This window comes from Neopsephotus bourkii, unplaced genomic scaffold (assembly GCF_033783945.1).
Source record: "Neopsephotus bourkii isolate Nb327-2 ecotype Australia unplaced genomic scaffold, CSIRO-AGI_Nbou_v1 NB_333, whole genome shotgun sequence".
Taxonomy (NCBI): domain Eukaryota; kingdom Metazoa; phylum Chordata; class Aves; order Psittaciformes; family Psittacidae; genus Neopsephotus; species Neopsephotus bourkii.
The window spans coordinates 2,299,186-2,315,582 of NW_026900839.1; the positions used below are offsets into that span (position 1 = coordinate 2,299,186).

At 44.6% G+C, this 16,397-nt stretch overlaps 1 protein-coding gene across 1 annotated transcript; it reads left to right on the forward strand.

The window, feature by feature from the left end:
- The first annotated feature begins 539 nt into the window (after positions 1–539).
- Positions 540–11,925, forward strand: MFN2 (mitofusin 2). Its single transcript, XM_061348024.1, has 19 exons — positions 540–605; positions 942–1,093; positions 1,339–1,517; positions 2,144–2,279; positions 2,634–2,796; positions 3,327–3,451; positions 3,772–3,880; positions 3,976–4,083; positions 4,462–4,615; positions 5,190–5,257; positions 5,429–5,550; positions 5,887–6,013; positions 6,641–6,745; positions 7,479–7,581; positions 8,266–8,486; positions 8,615–8,764; positions 9,689–9,885; positions 10,251–10,385; positions 11,028–11,925. The coding sequence occupies exons 3-19, from the start codon at positions 1,343–1,345 to the stop codon at positions 11,095–11,097; spliced, it is 2,268 nt and encodes a 755-aa protein (XP_061204008.1). The 5' UTR covers positions 540–605; positions 942–1,093; positions 1,339–1,342; the 3' UTR covers positions 11,098–11,925.
- Positions 11,926–16,397: the final 4,472 nt, after the last annotated feature.

The following is a 16,397-nucleotide window of genomic DNA, read 5'->3' on the forward strand; positions in this document are numbered from 1 at the left end:
CATGTATGTTGTGGCAGGGAACTGTATAGAATTGGAGTGGACTTGAGGGATCAACCAGGGTGGGAAAGGCCTTGTTAAGATCATCAAGTCCAACCTTTAAGGAAGATGACATTGCTCTTTTCCTGCTGCTTTCCATGTGCTTTTTGGGTCTGACTCAAGGCTGCACCCCCACGGGAGGAAAACCCAGGCAGGGGCAATGGGTTTGAAAAGTAAACCAGTAATAAATGGTGTTAGGCGGCATCCGGAGCTCTCTGTTACCACGGGAAGGGACGCGACACGGTGTCGAAAAGGTGTATGTATTTATTCAGCAGGATTGGTTTTTTTTCACGTGCCTTGTTGTGTCTTTCCTCCGCCCGTGCCGCCGTGGGGGGGTTGCAGAGCCGGGTGTCCCTCGGCTGCGCGGTGCCGGCCCGGGGAACCCGCGTTAACTCCGCACCAGCATGGATGAGGCCTGGCTGGGGGTTGAGGCCCTCGGAACTACCGCTCCCATGGTGCCCTGCGAGAGGGCCCGCCCGTCGCGCGCTGATGACGTATCCCCTCCTCAGCGCCGGGGTGGTGACGGTGCCGCGGGGTGTCATGGCGGCGGTGCGGGAGCGGCGCTGAAGGTGAGAGGTGGGGCGGTGCCAGGCGGCGGAGGGGAGGTGGGAGCCGCTGTAGGGCTCTTCCGGGCGGCAGGGACAGGGAAAGGGAGGGAAGGGGAGCGGGGGACCCGCCGGGGCATGGCCTTGCCGCCCCTCCGTGGTGGGAGCGGGAGAGGGGCCGGTTCCCGCCCTTTGGTCGTGCGCGCCAGCCCCCTGAGGCGTGAGGAGAAGGCGATGGCGGCCGCCCGGAGCATCAGCCTAGCGCAGCCCCTGCTCACTGGGGTAGCGGGAGAGCACAGCCTGGCCCAGCACGGCGCTCGGCAGCCTGTGGCCTTCATCCGCCGTGTGCCTTTGCCGCAGGGAGGGGAACAGGCTGGACTCGGCGTCGCTGGAAGAGCTGCGGGACGGAGTTCGGCCAGGGCGAGGGAGAGGGCAGGTAAACGGCCTGCAGACGTTCATGTTCAAGAGGAACTCGAGCTGACCATGCCTGTCTGGTGAAAACGAAACTCAAAGTAAGCAGAGGAAGGGGAGCAGTGATCACCAGGGGCCTGTTCATTGGGAAGGAGGAGGAAAAATGCTTTTTTCTTCTTTTAATTTCTTATACATGAGTAATATCTAAGTGTAGAAAACGGAACAATTTCGTTGTGTAAGAAAGAAGGCTGGTTTTAAAGCGTGTATTTAGCAAATTCTTGGTAGGATGCTTAGTTGGATAGCTCACTTGGGGAGCCACCTTTATTTACTGCATTTTCCCCTGTAGCGCGATGTCCCTGCTGTTTACTCGTTCCAAGTCAATAGTTGCAGTGAAGAAGGATAAAAGACACATGGCTGAAGTAAATGCTTCTCCACTTAAACATTTTGTCACTGCAAAGAAGAAAATCAATGGTATCTTTGAACAACTGGCTGCATACATCAGTGAGAGCTCCTCGTTCCTGGAAGGTAAGATGGGTTCTTGAACTGCAGGTGTGTAACAGTGCTTCACTCACACAGCAAAACCCCTTCATTCAGGTAAATGACACGGCTAGACCTGTGCTTATTTGTACACTCATGCTATTTATATATCAGTATTTGTAATAAGATTATTTTACTGAGTTTGGGTGGAGTTTGGGGTTCATATTTTCAAGCTGACAAGTTCATGCATGTAAGGAAGCAGCTAGTTAGTGAGCTATGCTTGTTCTTTATGTGGTGTAGGAGTTTAAGCTGTATGAGACCCTTCATTTTTTTTGCCTGTTTCTTTCAGTTCTTACCTAGACACGTTACAAGTGACATGTGGCATACGCCAATAATTGGCTTTAGCAGCTAAATTTAAGCGTGTTGGAGTATTTGAAGTGTTGCCTGTGTACTGTTCAAGGCAGTCCTAAGGCTGAGAATGGTTATTAGCTACCCAAAAGAGACCAGCTGATAAAAACTGATGCAAAATTGCCCCAGGGTGTAATTGCATGTGTCAAGATTGCCCACACAGTCTTGGGGACACAGATAAGCATCTAGTTATGTGTGTTACATCATGAGGAGTAGTGAGACGGATGACTTCTGCAATTCGGAGATGTGATGTATTTTGGTTTTAGACACACACAAGAATGTAGAGCTTGATCCTGTCACCACAGAAGAGCAGGTACTGGAAGTCAAAGGCTACCTGTCGAAAGTGAATGGCATTAGTGAAGTGTTGGCGAGGCGACACATGAAAGTTGCTTTTTTTGGCAGGTGAGTCACGTGCTTGCTGCCTACACTCCCCACTCAGTAAAGCAGCTGCCATCTTTAGGACTGTAACCAGGAAAAAGTATTTATAGAAACACTCCTCCAGCTTTTGCTTGTAATGGGCATGCCCCTGGTTCTGATCCTCTTGTAAATTGGGAACAAATATTGCAGCATGTAATTCTTCAACTTGAAAGTATGCTTCAAATAAGAAAATAATAAAATCTTTTTGTAAGCTGCCTCTGGCACCAAAATTATTAATGCTTGTGGTACTACTTGGGTTTAGGGAACTTTCTGTAACATCAAAATGAGTATACCCAGGTCTCAGAAGCCTAGCTCCGCTGTTCTTTAATCTGACTTCAGGACAAGCAATGGGAAAAGCACTGTGATAAATGCCATGCTATGGGACAAAGTCCTTCCTTCAGGAATTGGACACACCACTAATTGTTTCCTGCGTGTAGAGGGGACAGATGGACATGAAGCTTTCCTGCTTACTGAAGGCTCAGAGGAAAAGAAAAGTGTTAAGGTATGATTTCCTTAAGCATAAGAGAAGGGAGAAGAGCTCCTCAGAAGTGCCAGAAAAAGGAAGGAGCACAAAAAATTAAAGCTTATGAGTAAGCTTCAAAGTTAAGTTGTTTATCATTAAAGGAGTAGAGATGAAGAACAGGTTTTTGTTAGATGCAGGAAGGGAGCAATGGAGCAAGCTACAGGGTAAAATGTTTTCATTTTGTGAAAAAGATGATCAGTTGTATTTGTAAGTGATAGCAGGGAACTGGGACGGTGACTTGGGAAGTTCTGAGCTCTGTATGACTGGCAGAGAGCACAAGACTTCGTGGTAATCCCTCAGTAGCCTTTCCTGACAGTAAACTCTCACTAGGCAGATGCCTTTTGACAAGGAAACTCAAGTGAGTTTTATGTGGAAAACCTCCCAGGGAGAAAGCAATTTGGAGTTGGGTTTTATCTTAAATAGTCTGTGAAGAGCCCTGAAGGGGAGGTAACTGTGTTAATGGGTCTTAGCATGCAGGAAATGTTATAAATGATCTGTCTTTTTAATAGACAGTAAACCAGCTGGCTCATGCCCTTCATCAAGATGAACTTCTGAATGCTGGCAGCCTAGTCAGCGTAATGTGGCCCAATTCCAAATGTCCTCTCTTAAAGGATGACTTGGTGCTGATGGACAGGTGAGAAATATCTTTCTTTCCTTTCCTGCTTATCACATATTAATTACAAGAATGTCTTCAAATACTAATTTAACAAACATCAAGGAAATCAACCCTGTCCTAGTCTGTGATGGGGATTAAAGTTACTTGCCTGTAATTAGCAGTCAGAGTTTCTCTTGATTGGTACTGCCTTTTAGCCTTTACTCTTTGTGACCTCAGCACAGTGTAGCGCAGACATGGGAAATTAATGCCCTCAAAAGCTAAAACACATCTCTTAACCCTTTTAATTCTATTTTTGCTGTTCCACAGCTTAATAATGTCTCTTCTCTTTTTATTGCTAGCCCTGGCATTGATGTAACCACAGAGCTGGACAGTTGGATTGACAAATTCTGTCTGGATGCTGACGTATTTGTCCTGGTGGCAAATTCTGAATCAACATTGATGCAAACTGTATGTGCAAGTCCACTTGTTCAGTGAATTTGGCTAAAAGTTAAGAAAAAAAATTGACATATTAATCTGAAGAGGTTTTTTTCCATTTTGCTTAGGAGAAACAGTTCTTTCACAAGGTGAATGAACGTCTGTCTCGACCCAATATATTTATTTTAAATAACCGCTGGGATGCATCTGCCTCTGAACCAGAATACATGGAAGAGGTTTGTGATGTATTTAAATTGTTCCTGTTTGCATGGAGTCTGTTTTTGACTCTGGTCCTTGCGGGTAGAATTATAGTGTTATATGTGTTTTACAGTTTGTATTTTTATTACCTTTATGTGGCAGCTAGAGGGAGTATAGACTAGGGATCAGGACTCTTAAATTCAGAGCTGGAAATCAAGAGTTTCACAGGGGCCTTTTGAAGTGAGATCACTTTGATAACCTCTGGAAGATTCCATCAAGCAGCAAAGATATTCCTTGTTCTTTTGTATTGGTAGCTTAGACCAGCAGAGGGCATTAGGATGCCTGATGTAACCTTGAAGAGCTGGAATGTAAAGTGGATTTAACTGCACGTGGGATTTATCCTGCTTGTCCCTCAGGTGCGTCGGCAGCACATGGAGAGGTGCACCAGTTTCCTGGTGGATGAGCTGGGTGTAGTGGATCGAGCCCAGGCAGGGGATCGCATTTTCTTTGTGTCAGCAAAAGAAGTGCTCAATGCTAGGATTCAGAAGGCTCAAGGGATGCCAGAAGGAGGTAAGGAAAGCTAACAGAAACCTTCCATTTTCTTACGGGGAAGAAAATGGAGAATAGCAGCCTTCCAATATCTGAAGGGGGCCTACAAGAGTGCTGGAGAAGGACTCTTCATCAAGGACTGTAGGGATAGGACAAGGGGTTATGGATTCAAACTTAAACAGGGGGAAGTTCAGGTTAGGTATAAGGAAGAAATTCTTTACTGTGAGGATGGTGAGACACCCTTAGGTTGCCCAGAGAAGTGGTAAATGCTCCATTCCTAGCAGTGTTCAAGGCCAGGTTGGACAGGGCCTTGGGTGACGTGGTCTAGTGTGAGGCATCCCTGCCCATGGCAGGGGTTTTGGAACTAGGTTATCTTAAGGTCCTTTCCAACCCAAATCATTCTATGATTCTGTATCTTGTCTGAAAAAAAGAAAAAAAGTAGGGTGAGTCAGATTATTAATAGAGCAGTCAAAACCGAAGAGGTGGCTTAGCAGCACTTTTGCATTGGCTTCAAGGTAAAGCAGGAGCATTTCCTGATGTCCAACGTCTGGTTGCTTTCTAAAAACTTAAGTGGTTGTTTTGCACTTTCTCTCAGGTGGAGCATTGGCAGATGGATTTCAAGTAAGAATGTTTGAGTTTCAGAACTTCGAGAGAAGATTTGAGGTGAGCATTATGTGTACCAACCTTCTGTTTAGGTTTTGCTCCTGAAGGGCTGGGGACAAGAGTTTGTAAACATTGATTGGGTCCATGTATCGGAAATGGATTGTATGGGAGGAGAAGTACTGTTACTGTGCTTCTGCCTGTGGCTAATCTTGGGCTGCTTTTTGTGTGCAGGAATGCATCTCACAGTCAGCAGTAAAAACAAAGTTTGAGCAGCACACGGTGAGAGCAAAGCAGATTGCAGAAGATGTTCGTCTCATCATGGATTCTGTGCATATTGCTGCCCAGGAACAGCGGTGAGGAGAGCTGGGGCTTGGTGCTTGCATAACAGAAGCTTGTGTTCTGGGAGTAATTTAAAGGAATATGAGGATTTAATATATAAAGCAGAATACTGCATGTTTGGGAGTGGAAGAACGTGTACCAGTAGTCTTGCTTCTGGTGAACTAGAAAGTATTGGGAAAAGAGCCTCTTTTTTTATCCTGTGCCATGTGTATGTAATGTATTGTAGATACTGACACAGTTTGCTCTTGCACAGGAGAATTTCTCTTGTTTCTTGAATTCAAATGATAGCTGTAGATCAAAAATGCATTTATCTGACTTCTGATGGGCACTTTTCCCTTTTTTCCCCTCAGAGTTTACTGTCTGGAAATGCGAGAGGAGCGACAGGAGCGTTTAGGTTTTATTGACAAACAGCTGGAGCTTCTTACTCAAGACTACAAGCGGAAAATAAAACAAATCACAGAAGAAGTGGAGAGGCAGGTAAGGAGGAGTGGCTGCAGAAAACCACTGTCTGAAGCAGCTACAACATGGTGGGAAAAATGCAAAGTGCTGACAATGCTTTATGGTACTAGAAATGTGAGAGTTAGAAGGGAAGGAATGCTTTCAGAAGATGAGTTTGGTTTGTTTTTCTTGAGGTACTAAAATGAAAATACTTGGGGGAAACTTTCAGAGAGACTTGTATAAGATGCTTTAAATAAACAGTGAGACTTTGATTAATGTTGGGATTGTTTCTGCTATGATATTTCAGCCTTAAATGCTTCCTAAGGTACTAAAATATTTCAGGCATATTTCTGTATTTCAGTCTAGAATAATGGCAGTCTTTCTGTTGGTAGTAACGTGTTACTTTCACTATTACGAGTATTCAGAAAAGGCCTGTTAATTTCTCAGTCTTGCACTGCCTCAGTCTTTGCATTGTTACAGAAGACTTAAGTCTACATACTTCTCAGGCATCTTTGTTTGCAAGTCACCAATATTGCAGTTGGCACACAATGCGTGGCACAGTTGTGCCCAGTGCTCAGCAGTTCTTTACTAAGAGATGCGTGTCTTCAGTGTTGGTTTTGTGTCTGTCCTAGGCCATATAGAAACTGTTTTGTGCTATTTCTCTAGGTGTCAAATGCAATGGCAGAAGAAATCAGACGGCTCTCAGTGCTAGTAGATGAATACCAAGCAGACTTCCATCCATCTCAAGTAGTTCTTAAAGTTTACAAAAGTGTAAGTAGGTGTAACAGGCTGCCAAAAGATATTGGTAAATGCTCTGCCTCTGGCCAGGGATGGAGCCAGGTTCAAGGCCAGGCTGGACAGAGCCCTGGGTGACATGGTCTAGGATGAGGTGTCCCTGCCCATGCAAGGGGGGTGGCACTAGATGATTTTAAGGTCCTTTCCAACCCAAACCATTCTGTGGTTGTATAATTGATGTTTGCTTCCCACAGGTTCCTGAAACAATTCAAAGAGGTCTTTTTTTTTTTTCTCTGAGTCATTAATTGTGCCAGATCATTGAGATGCTTAACATTCTTCCAAACAGGATACACGTTAAGCTCTTCGTATTGTGCACAGTCTTTTGTTGGAATGTCCCATGTGTTTGGACAGCTTCTACAAAAAAATGAACATCTTTAAAAAAAAAAACACCACCAAACCATTAAAAAATGAAGAAATAGATTGCATTTTTTCATAACCCCAGTGATAAATTGTTACATGTGATGTATCACATTGCATAGATCAAACAGAACTTTCCCTAGACTAGAGTACGTGTGACATTTTTGATTTAATTTTTCCTCTCTTTCACTGAGGAATGGGGATAAAAATGAAACTAACATTAGAATAGTGGGCAGACAGAATGTGTACTCCTGTTCTGGGAGGGTTTTTTCAACTGGGAAGTTCTAGCAGTTGCAGCCTGCATCTTACCTATGGTTATTTTAAGCTTAACAGCTCTTCCTTTCTTTGTCAGGAGCTACATAAACACATTGAGGAAGGCCTGGGCCGTAACATGTCAGATCGTTGCTCCAATGCAATCTCTGCCTCCCTGCAGACAATGCAGCAAGAAATGATAGGTCAGTACAGCAGGCAACATTGCCCTTGCTTTTTCCTTTAACTGTAGTGCAAAATAAGTAGGTAGATGTTCTGGGTTTCTCTTTAATCTGGTGGCTGATGACTTAGTTGATGATAGCATCGTCTTAGTTTCCGTCTTGATTAGTAGTGCTGTTATGAGAGGACTAATTACTCCTGCTTTTTCCACTCGTCTGAACTTGTGCAGTGATTTGCTAATGGGTATATACAACCAGCTTAATCCTCATAGCAGAGAGGAACTGTGACTTTGGAAGCTTGAGAGATTTTTCAGCCAAGATCCTAATGAAATGTGAATGACTTTTAACTAGGTCTCTGAATATAAGCTTTAATAGTAGTATGGTGCTTACTCATTTTTAGAACTGGCCATTAGGTTCTTTTTTCCAAGCTACTGCTAAACTGTAAACTTCACCAGCTACCTCTAAGGATTTAAGAGGATCTGTGGGAAGATCTCCTTCTGAGTTGATCTGAAGAAATAAGAATCTTAGAGTAATTCATGATGTATCTTGTGCTTTGCAATGTGCTTGGCTTTAGGAAGTGTAAGGTACTAATAAAAAGAGCTGTGCAGGATGGAACAACCCATAACCACCCTGATTACAGAATACAAGTCCAGTTAATTCCTGAGAACTCAGTAGCTGGTTTTTGAATGTGTTTGTTTTCTGTCTGTGCAGATGGTTTAAAACCCCTTCTCCCAGTCTCTTTGCGGGGCCAGATAGACATGTTAATTCCCCGGCAGTGCTTCATGCTCAGCTATGATCTGAACTGTGACAAGCTTTGTGCCGACTTCCAAGAGGACATAGAATTCCATTTCTCTCTTGGATGGACGATGCTGGTGAACAGGTTTTTGGGACCAAAGAATGGTCGTCGGGCCTTGATGGGCTATAATGACCAGGTAAGATACCTCATTGTGTGGTTGAGATAGATACAATATCATGTCAGTGGCTGCTGAAGTCTAGTGGGAAGGGCAGTGGTTTCCTTCTCTTATTCTATACTTTGTTTTGTCACTGCTTGTCTAATTAGGTTCAACGCCCTTTGACACCAGCAAATCCCAGTCTGCCTCCTTTGCCTCAGGGCTCTATGACCCAGGAAGAGCTCATGGTGTCGATGGTGACTGGACTGGCCTCATTGACTTCCAGAACTTCCATGGGGATCATCGTGGTTGGTGGTGTGGTGCGTTGGCAATCTGAGCAGTATTTATATAAATACAGTGAGAGCACTGACTATAAAAGTTCTTGCACTGCTGAATCCTGTAGATATTTGCAAATCACAGATAGTGAAATCCATTCCCCTTTGATGTCTTCCATTTGAGTACAGATATTGAGCTTATTCTGCATGATAGTTAGGCTTGGAGCCAGGCTTCTTGTGAAGGTAACCCTTTCTAGTACATTACAAAAGCATTAGTCTCTGATTCTTTTGTAAGAATAAAAGAAAAATGAGTATTTTTCTTTTCCCATTTACAGAGGAATTAGAACAGAAATATCTTAACAAGAGCCTCTGATCATGTTTATCTTCCCAGAAGGGGAGGAGAGCACTTAATTTTAAATCCTATGTCTAATTTATTTCAGAGCAAATCGGCACTTCCTGCTTTTTTGTCCTTTGAAAATAATGGATGTTTTGAACCTTAAATTTCCCCAGACTATGGAGACAGAACGGGTATAACTTAAGTGGTAACTCTAGGTCCTCTTGCAGGAAGTATCTTAAGTTTCATTAGTGCCAGAGTCACAGTGTCTAGGGGCAGATGATTTCTCAAAGGGGAGATGGTCACTTAAAAATGTCTTTTTTACTTCCAAAACAGGGATTCTGTGAGCCAGACAAAGTTCGTTTGCACTTGCAGATGTAATTTAAATGTGCTGGAAGGAATAACCCATACAGAGCCCCAGTAGTTTACGTTAGGTAGGTTTCTTTTGTAAACTGCCCATCTGACCAATGTGCAGACTGCTGTTGGACCAATGGAAGCTCTTGCAAGTCAGGGTTATTTATCTGCCTTGTTTTCATGTGCCTAGAAGACAAGTGCAAGACTCTGGGCACCACTGTTAGGACTCAGTATCGTTCCTGGATGATCATGTCATCTGGTTTTTCTTGTGCTTTTTTTAGGTCTGGAAGGCTGTGGGTTGGAGATTGATTGCTCTCTCTTTAGGCCTTTATGGGCTCCTTTATGTATATGAGCGCCTCACCTGGACCACGAAAGCGAAGGAGAGAGCTTTCAAGAGACAGTTTGTAGAGTATGCTGGTGAGAAATTGCAGCTCATCGTCAGTTACACAGGTTCTAATTGCAGCCACCAAGTCCAACAGTGAGTTTCCTATATTCAGCTAAAACCTTAACTAGTTCTGTTGTTTGACTGTTGGGTTGGTTTTCTTTTTTCAGTGTTACTCCTTGTTAAAATAAGATAAATCTGCATTTTAAATTCCAGATTTAAAAACATTTGTTTTAAAAGAAAATTTGAATCACTGATGTAGTATTTGGGTGCTACTGATCATTAGTCTTAATGTGCTTCTGCCTCTCAAGTTGCTCTGGTGCTCTGACATATTCTTGTGCAGAAATGGAGAAATGAATATCTGAGTTTGTATCATCAATCAGTGTATGTCAAAGGGATTTACTCCTTGAATTTGCTGCTTGATTTACTTCTCATTTTATCCAACTTTTCTTGTATCCTAGAGAGCTGGCTGGAACATTTGCTCATTTGTGTCAGCAAGTGGATGTCACACGAGAGAATCTTGAGCAGGAAATTTCTGCCTTGAATAAAAAAATCGAAGTTCTGGATTCACTGCAGAGCAAAGCAAAACTGCTCAGGTGAGATTTTATTATCCCCTATGCACAGCTGTTTGCATACAGTTGTTTTTCATGGGCTTGCCCTAAGATGTTCAGATTAGGGTGTATCTGAGTGCAGTCTTTCCATCATAGTGTTTGATGTGCAGGCATCAGCATCTTTCCCTGCTGCACAGTGTTCCCTTTACCTCTGTACTTTGCCACATACTGTTGACAGCCATTTAAATCTTGTGTCTCGCAAATCCTCTTTTCCTTCTTGTTTTTGATGTGGAGTTGCTGTGCCTTTCTGTTTATCAAAATGCAGTCCTCTGCTTCTACAAACTCCTTCAGGCTATTACAAAATTATGCAAAAAGCCTCACCCTTGCCTTTGTACACAGTTTGATGTTTTTCTTCACCCTGCAAAGATTGTTGGAAAGAATTTTCCAAACATTCCTTATCTACGTGGTAAGATCAATGTGAAGTTGTGACCATGATCTCTGTTTGAATCTCAAGGCCCAGGGATTGTTAGTGGGCAAGTGTTCCTGACCTGAGGAAGGGAGGGGATGGTAGTGGTGATTTGGAATGTACCTCTGACACTTGTCTCCATGCCTGGCTATTGACTCAAGCTTCTTTCAGATGGGCTTGAGCTGTTCTGCTCACCTCATGGAGACTTTTTATCCTTGCAGGAATAAAGCGGGTTGGCTTGACAGCGAGCTCAACATGTTCACACATCAGTACCTGCAGCAAAGCAGATAGTGTGGGAAGAACAGAAAACCAATGCTGTTTCCCTTCAGTGCTCTCTTAATTACTGCAGAGAACATGGTGGGTGATGGAATTCCCTGAAGGGAATAGGCAAAAGCCTATTGCTGTTTCCAGTTGCTGTGTGAACGATAGGAGTCTGCTTCCCTGTTCTGTGTCCCACCTCTAAACACTAGCTGTTAACTCTTCTTTTCCTTCCTGCGAGACCAGGCTACTTCAGAAGGAATGTGTGCTTCATACATTCACAGGGGCTTTTTAAAGCAAAATCAAGTACAGTAAGAAGTTGAAACCAAATATTTATCAGGCTAAAAGTTACTCTGACACATCTTTAAAGACTCCTTCATTTTACTCTATGAAGGTAGATCTTTTGATTTCCAAGCCCCGAGTTTGTGTATGTGTGACAATTAGCAGTTTGTCTAAACCCAGATCCCTTGCACAGAGGTGTAACGATGGTTTCACAATGCATTTATAGCCCATGCAAGCCTCTCTCCTTGGTTAATATTCCGTTATTATAGACTATGACAGAGAATCACCATGTCCCTTCATAGAAAGGTTTATTACTGTCAGGATGTTTATACCAATGAACAAAAACCAGTTCTCTTCCAGAGGGACTAAGATTTTGCTTTGGTAAGCTTATTGTCTTTGGAGTTAGTTTGTTCCTGTTAAGAACAACTTAATATGCAGTCTGGCCCATTTCATATTGTGGACAGATAGTGTGCAAGGACATAACTAGGTCCTGTGAAGGGGTAGTGCTGGGAATCTGACAACTTGTTGAGGAGGAGAAATAGGGAAAACCACGCAGTTGATGGAATGTATGAACTACCTGAGGAGGTGAGTTGATGACTGTGCAGTGTTTCTGGAAGCAGGCCTTTGGAATTCCATTACCACAATTTGGCCACAAGAACAGCAGAAGGATTACAAGCTGTAAGAGATTTTGCTTCATGCAGAGTTCCCATAGGATGTGACAGTCCGTGCAGTAATATGATTTGATTTTGTTTCTCTTCTGTTAAAAGTATGAGAATGAGCTGGCAGTGGAGCTTCTCTGGAGCGGGGGAAGACCTGTCCCTTCTATGTTGTGCCAGGGCAAGAATGGGTCATGGCAACTCATTTTTTTAAAAGACATTATTTATTTGCAAATAGCTTAAATTAATCATGGAGGTTTGCCCTGAAGCAGTTTTGAATGTGGAATGTCAGATTTGGGAACTGTAAGGACTTGAGTCTTTTCCTGTTGGAGTTGATAAAGGAGGCATTTCCACTAATTTTACTTGTATCAGGATCAGGTTCCTGTTGCAAAGTTTCTTTTCCACTTGGTGGGTCAGTATTTTGCCATGTGTTGGCTATAACCTTTTGGTTCCTCACAAAATGTCTGAGGAATCCAGAATTGGATCCTGTAGTTCTGAGGTTGGTGAGAACCCTAATCTGGTCAGTGTCAAACTTCAGAGCATATGGGCTCTCCTTGAGGAGGTCCCAGGTGAGCTGAGAGCTGCTAACAGTGAGGGTTTTTTCTTAGTGACAGTGAGACTTTTCACTTGCAAATGTTATCAGCTGGCCTTAGGATTTCTCATTCATGCTCAGGTGTGCATATATGTGCCTGTGACAAGTCCCTTGTTTCATATATGTCACCGAAGTTCAGAAAGAAGCAGTTGCCTGGTACTTGAGGGAGTAAAAATAGCGGAACATCAGTAAATACTTCAGGCTGTTTTGAGATGTGCAGTAAGAACTGAAGTATCTTGATCGTGTAGGAGCTGACAGTGAGACTCTTGTTCTGTCTCTGGAATGCAGGAAGCAAACATTCCACTTCCAGCAGACAATTTTGAATCCAACCCAAACTGAAAAGCTGTTTTCATCAGAGGGCTGCCTTGGCCTTGGTTGGTTTCTTCAGGCAACCACCAGGACATAAATACATCTTGGATCAGATCCAAAAGGGAGTAAGGAAGAAACCTGAATCCTTGGCCTCTGGAATTGTGTTCTCTAGGCTTTCGGTGAAGTATGCCAGAGTAAGTGGAATCATCCACTGTTACTCTGCTCCGGGTATTACGTGAATAACTTCAGATTTCTCGTCTCTCAGGCTATCGTGTACACAGCTCTAACAGGCTGTGTGCTGTGCTGTTGAGCTCAAACACTAAGCACATCCCTAATACACCAGGAAATTGTCAGTGCCAGGTAGGGGAAGAGGAAGATGTACCACTGCTCAGCAGTTGGAGGCTGCCTGAAATGCTGAGCTTGCTTTTAAAAGCGTGTGGTAGCATCTCTTCATCAGACCTTTAGGGGAAATCTGATAAATGAGCTGATCTTTAAGCCAGTGTGTGATCTGTAAAGGGAAGAGAGATTGAGGGGCTCTTAGAATCTGGGGTCTCGCTAGTGTGTGTGTTCCCACAACTGTTGAGGTTGTGGTGGTGTAGGCATTGCCACTGCTGTGCTGAAACCTAACCTGTAGAACGGGGAAAGAAGCACTGGAAAGTTTTAAGAAGCAAAGCTGCTAACATGGCAGGCAGGAATGTTTTCAGTGTGTGTGGAACCTTTGTCCCTAGAAGCCTGAGTATCAACAATCAGACTTTTAACAGAAAGGCCTATGAGCTGGATTCCTGTGCAACAGAATGCAGCTGTGCTTCTTTAACTCAGAGTGGTGGGGGAACAAACACCAGCAAGGAGCCTGTTCTCTTCTGATGGTCATAAAGAATGATAAGTTATTCCTTAGGACAGGAATGCCAAACCAAATCTTCCCCAAAGTCTTATTAAGGAAGGTCAACTAAATGCACTTTATCTTATTGCTGCTACTCATTTTTCTCATGTGTTATGTTGGTGGAGCTCTTTGAACTACTCTTACCAGTGAGTTTTCTCTCTGCTGTATTTAAGGTGATAAATTTGCATGAATTATTCCTGTGCCAATGCTGTAAACAGTGGAAACCAAAATAAAGATGAATTGGAAAACTGTTTATCCTGATGCGTGCTGTGTGTGGCGATACAAAGTCTTCAACTGTAAGTATAGTGGTTACTGAGATGATGATATAAATTGGAGTAAATTGCGTGTTAGTAGTGACCTTTAATCTGTGTGGTTACTGTGAAAATTCACAAGGAGACCAATAATACTTAATTATCCAATGGAAAGTTTGAGCGATTCCTTCTTAAGTTACACTAAAAATGGTGGTATGGGATCAGTGATTTCTTGAGAATATTGCAGGAAGTCGTGGTCAGCAAATACTGTGTTGAGAGCCTGGAATCGTGGTCAGTGGCTGTTCTCAGTTGGTTACTGGCTGCCCCATCCCTGGCAGTGTTCAAGGCCGGGTTGGACACAGGGGCTTGGAGCGAGCTGCTCCAGTGGAAGGGGTCCGTGCCCGTGGCAGGGGTTGGAGCTGGAGGAGCTTTAAGGTCCCTTCATCCCAAACCATGTTCCGTGGTTGTGCTGTGCGGGTCGTTTCCAAGCGCGGGTTCCGGAACCGCTCCCGTTTGGCTGCGGGGGGCGCTGGGCTCCGTGGTCCCCTCCTCACCCGGGGAGCTGGGGCCGAGCCCCGCAGGAGCGGGGCCGCAGCCGCGGCTCGGTTCCGGCTTCCCCCGGCCCAACCTTTCCGCGCATGCCGGGAGCCAAGGGGCGGGCCCAGCCGCGGAGGCGGCCGCTGGAGCGGCGGAGCCGTGGCCGTGGGCGTGCGGGGGAGTCCTGGCGGCGGCTGGAGCAGGCCGGGGAGCGGCGGCGGTGCGCGGAGGTGGGCCCGGGGCCGGGGGGAACGTCTGCAGCCGTGGGGCCGCTCGGCCCGGCGAGACTCGGGCTCCGCACAGCGCTGTGCGGGGGGGGTGAGCGGCTCTGTGCGGCTGCCGGGCCTCTGGGCGAGGGAGGGGGAGGCTGCCAGTGGCCGGGGCCATCCCCCGTGGGCAGGGGGCTCAGAACCAGCGCGTGTGCGCAGGAACAGCTCTGGGGAGCCCTGCGTGGCTGTTTGTGAGACAGCTTTCTTCTTGAATCCGGTATCCCAGAGGGGGGAGTGCTTAGCGCCGGGGACAGCCATCAGTGACTTCTAACTGCAAGGAGTTAAGCTCCTGTTCAGAAAGGATTCAGACTAAAGCTTGAGTTCCTGGCTCTGAGCATGAAGGACTAACAGCTTCTGATCGATTATGCTAAGAGTGGGTCTCATCTGGTAGAACACGGCCAGAAAGTCCCTTGGCTAATGTTATTTTCAGAGTATTTGCTTTCCGATGAGCAATGATGAGAGGATGCTCTTGGCATTGTCCTGTGAGAACTGGTTTTGTTCAAATAAGCTCAGTTTTAGTGTCTCAAGACTGGCATTTCGATTTTATGCCCAGTGGTGCACCTCTCACTATATATATATATATATATCACAAAAAGATATATTGTAGTTCTACTGTGAGCACTGCTCTTCGTTCCAACCAGTGCTGTTGTACAGGACTTGCATTTCATTCCTCATGTCCAGTTGTCGAGGCAGCAGACACAAAACCAAATGGGATGAGTTTTGGAGAAGGGTTTAGGGATCCTTTGGGACATAAGGTCCTGGAGAAGCACAGAGTTGTCTTGAGGATATAATTGATTACTCAAGCCAAAAGCAAGGGGGGGGGGGTGTAGGTTTAGTTTTCTTAATTAAAACAGCACTTTCTGCTAATTTAGGGGAGATGGTGGTGGTGTCACCACGTTGAACAGTGTGAGAGCTTCCCACTCAAACTGTCTGTCTGTCTATCTATCTTTGTATCTATTTTTCTATCTTTCTATCTTTTTGTCTATCTATATCTATCTATATCTATAATCTTTTTCTCCCCTCTCTCCCAATAAAAGGGTAATAACCTTTAGTGCTTAATGTGTGATACTGGAATTGCCAGAGTCGTAATTGCCTAGTCATAATTGAGCCTTTTGGAGTCTTCCTTCCAGAACTGGAGGACAGTTTGGGCTCAATATTTCTTTTGGCTGTAGTAAATACATTCATATTCCTTAGTCATATTTTGAACTTCTGAGCATCCTGCTGTTATCCCATTATAAATTTGGATGCTTGAAAAGCACATTCAAGCAGAATAAGGTTGTTCTAAATATCAGCCTCTGAATCAAATGGCTTTTGCTTGGCTTTGTGATGCGAGTTTTGTCATGCTTAGTGTTTGTGAGAGTCTCTTGTCTCTGCTCAGTCAGCTGCAAGGTTTTGGGTGCAAACTGTTTGACACTCCGTCTGAGGGAGGTATGCAGTGGTGCTAGTCCTTAACGTAAAAAGCTTTGAGACTGGCTGGTTTCTCAGGAGCAATGATCAACGCTCCCAGTGGTCCAGCAGCTGTTTGTGGTGTTCATGAGAAGTCCCCTGCAAGTGGTT

Coding starts and splice junctions, on each gene's coding strand:
- MFN2 (XM_061348024.1), top strand. CDS start 1,343: ATGTCCCTGCTGTTTACTCGTTCCAAGTCAATAGTTGCAGTGAAGAAG. Junction 5,258..5,428: donor ACTTCGAGAGAAGATTTGAG/GTGAGCATTATG, acceptor TTTTGTGTGCAG/GAATGCATCTCACAGTCAGC. Junction 7,582..8,265: donor AATGCAGCAAGAAATGATAG/GTCAGTACAGCA, acceptor CTGTCTGTGCAG/ATGGTTTAAAACCCCTTCTC.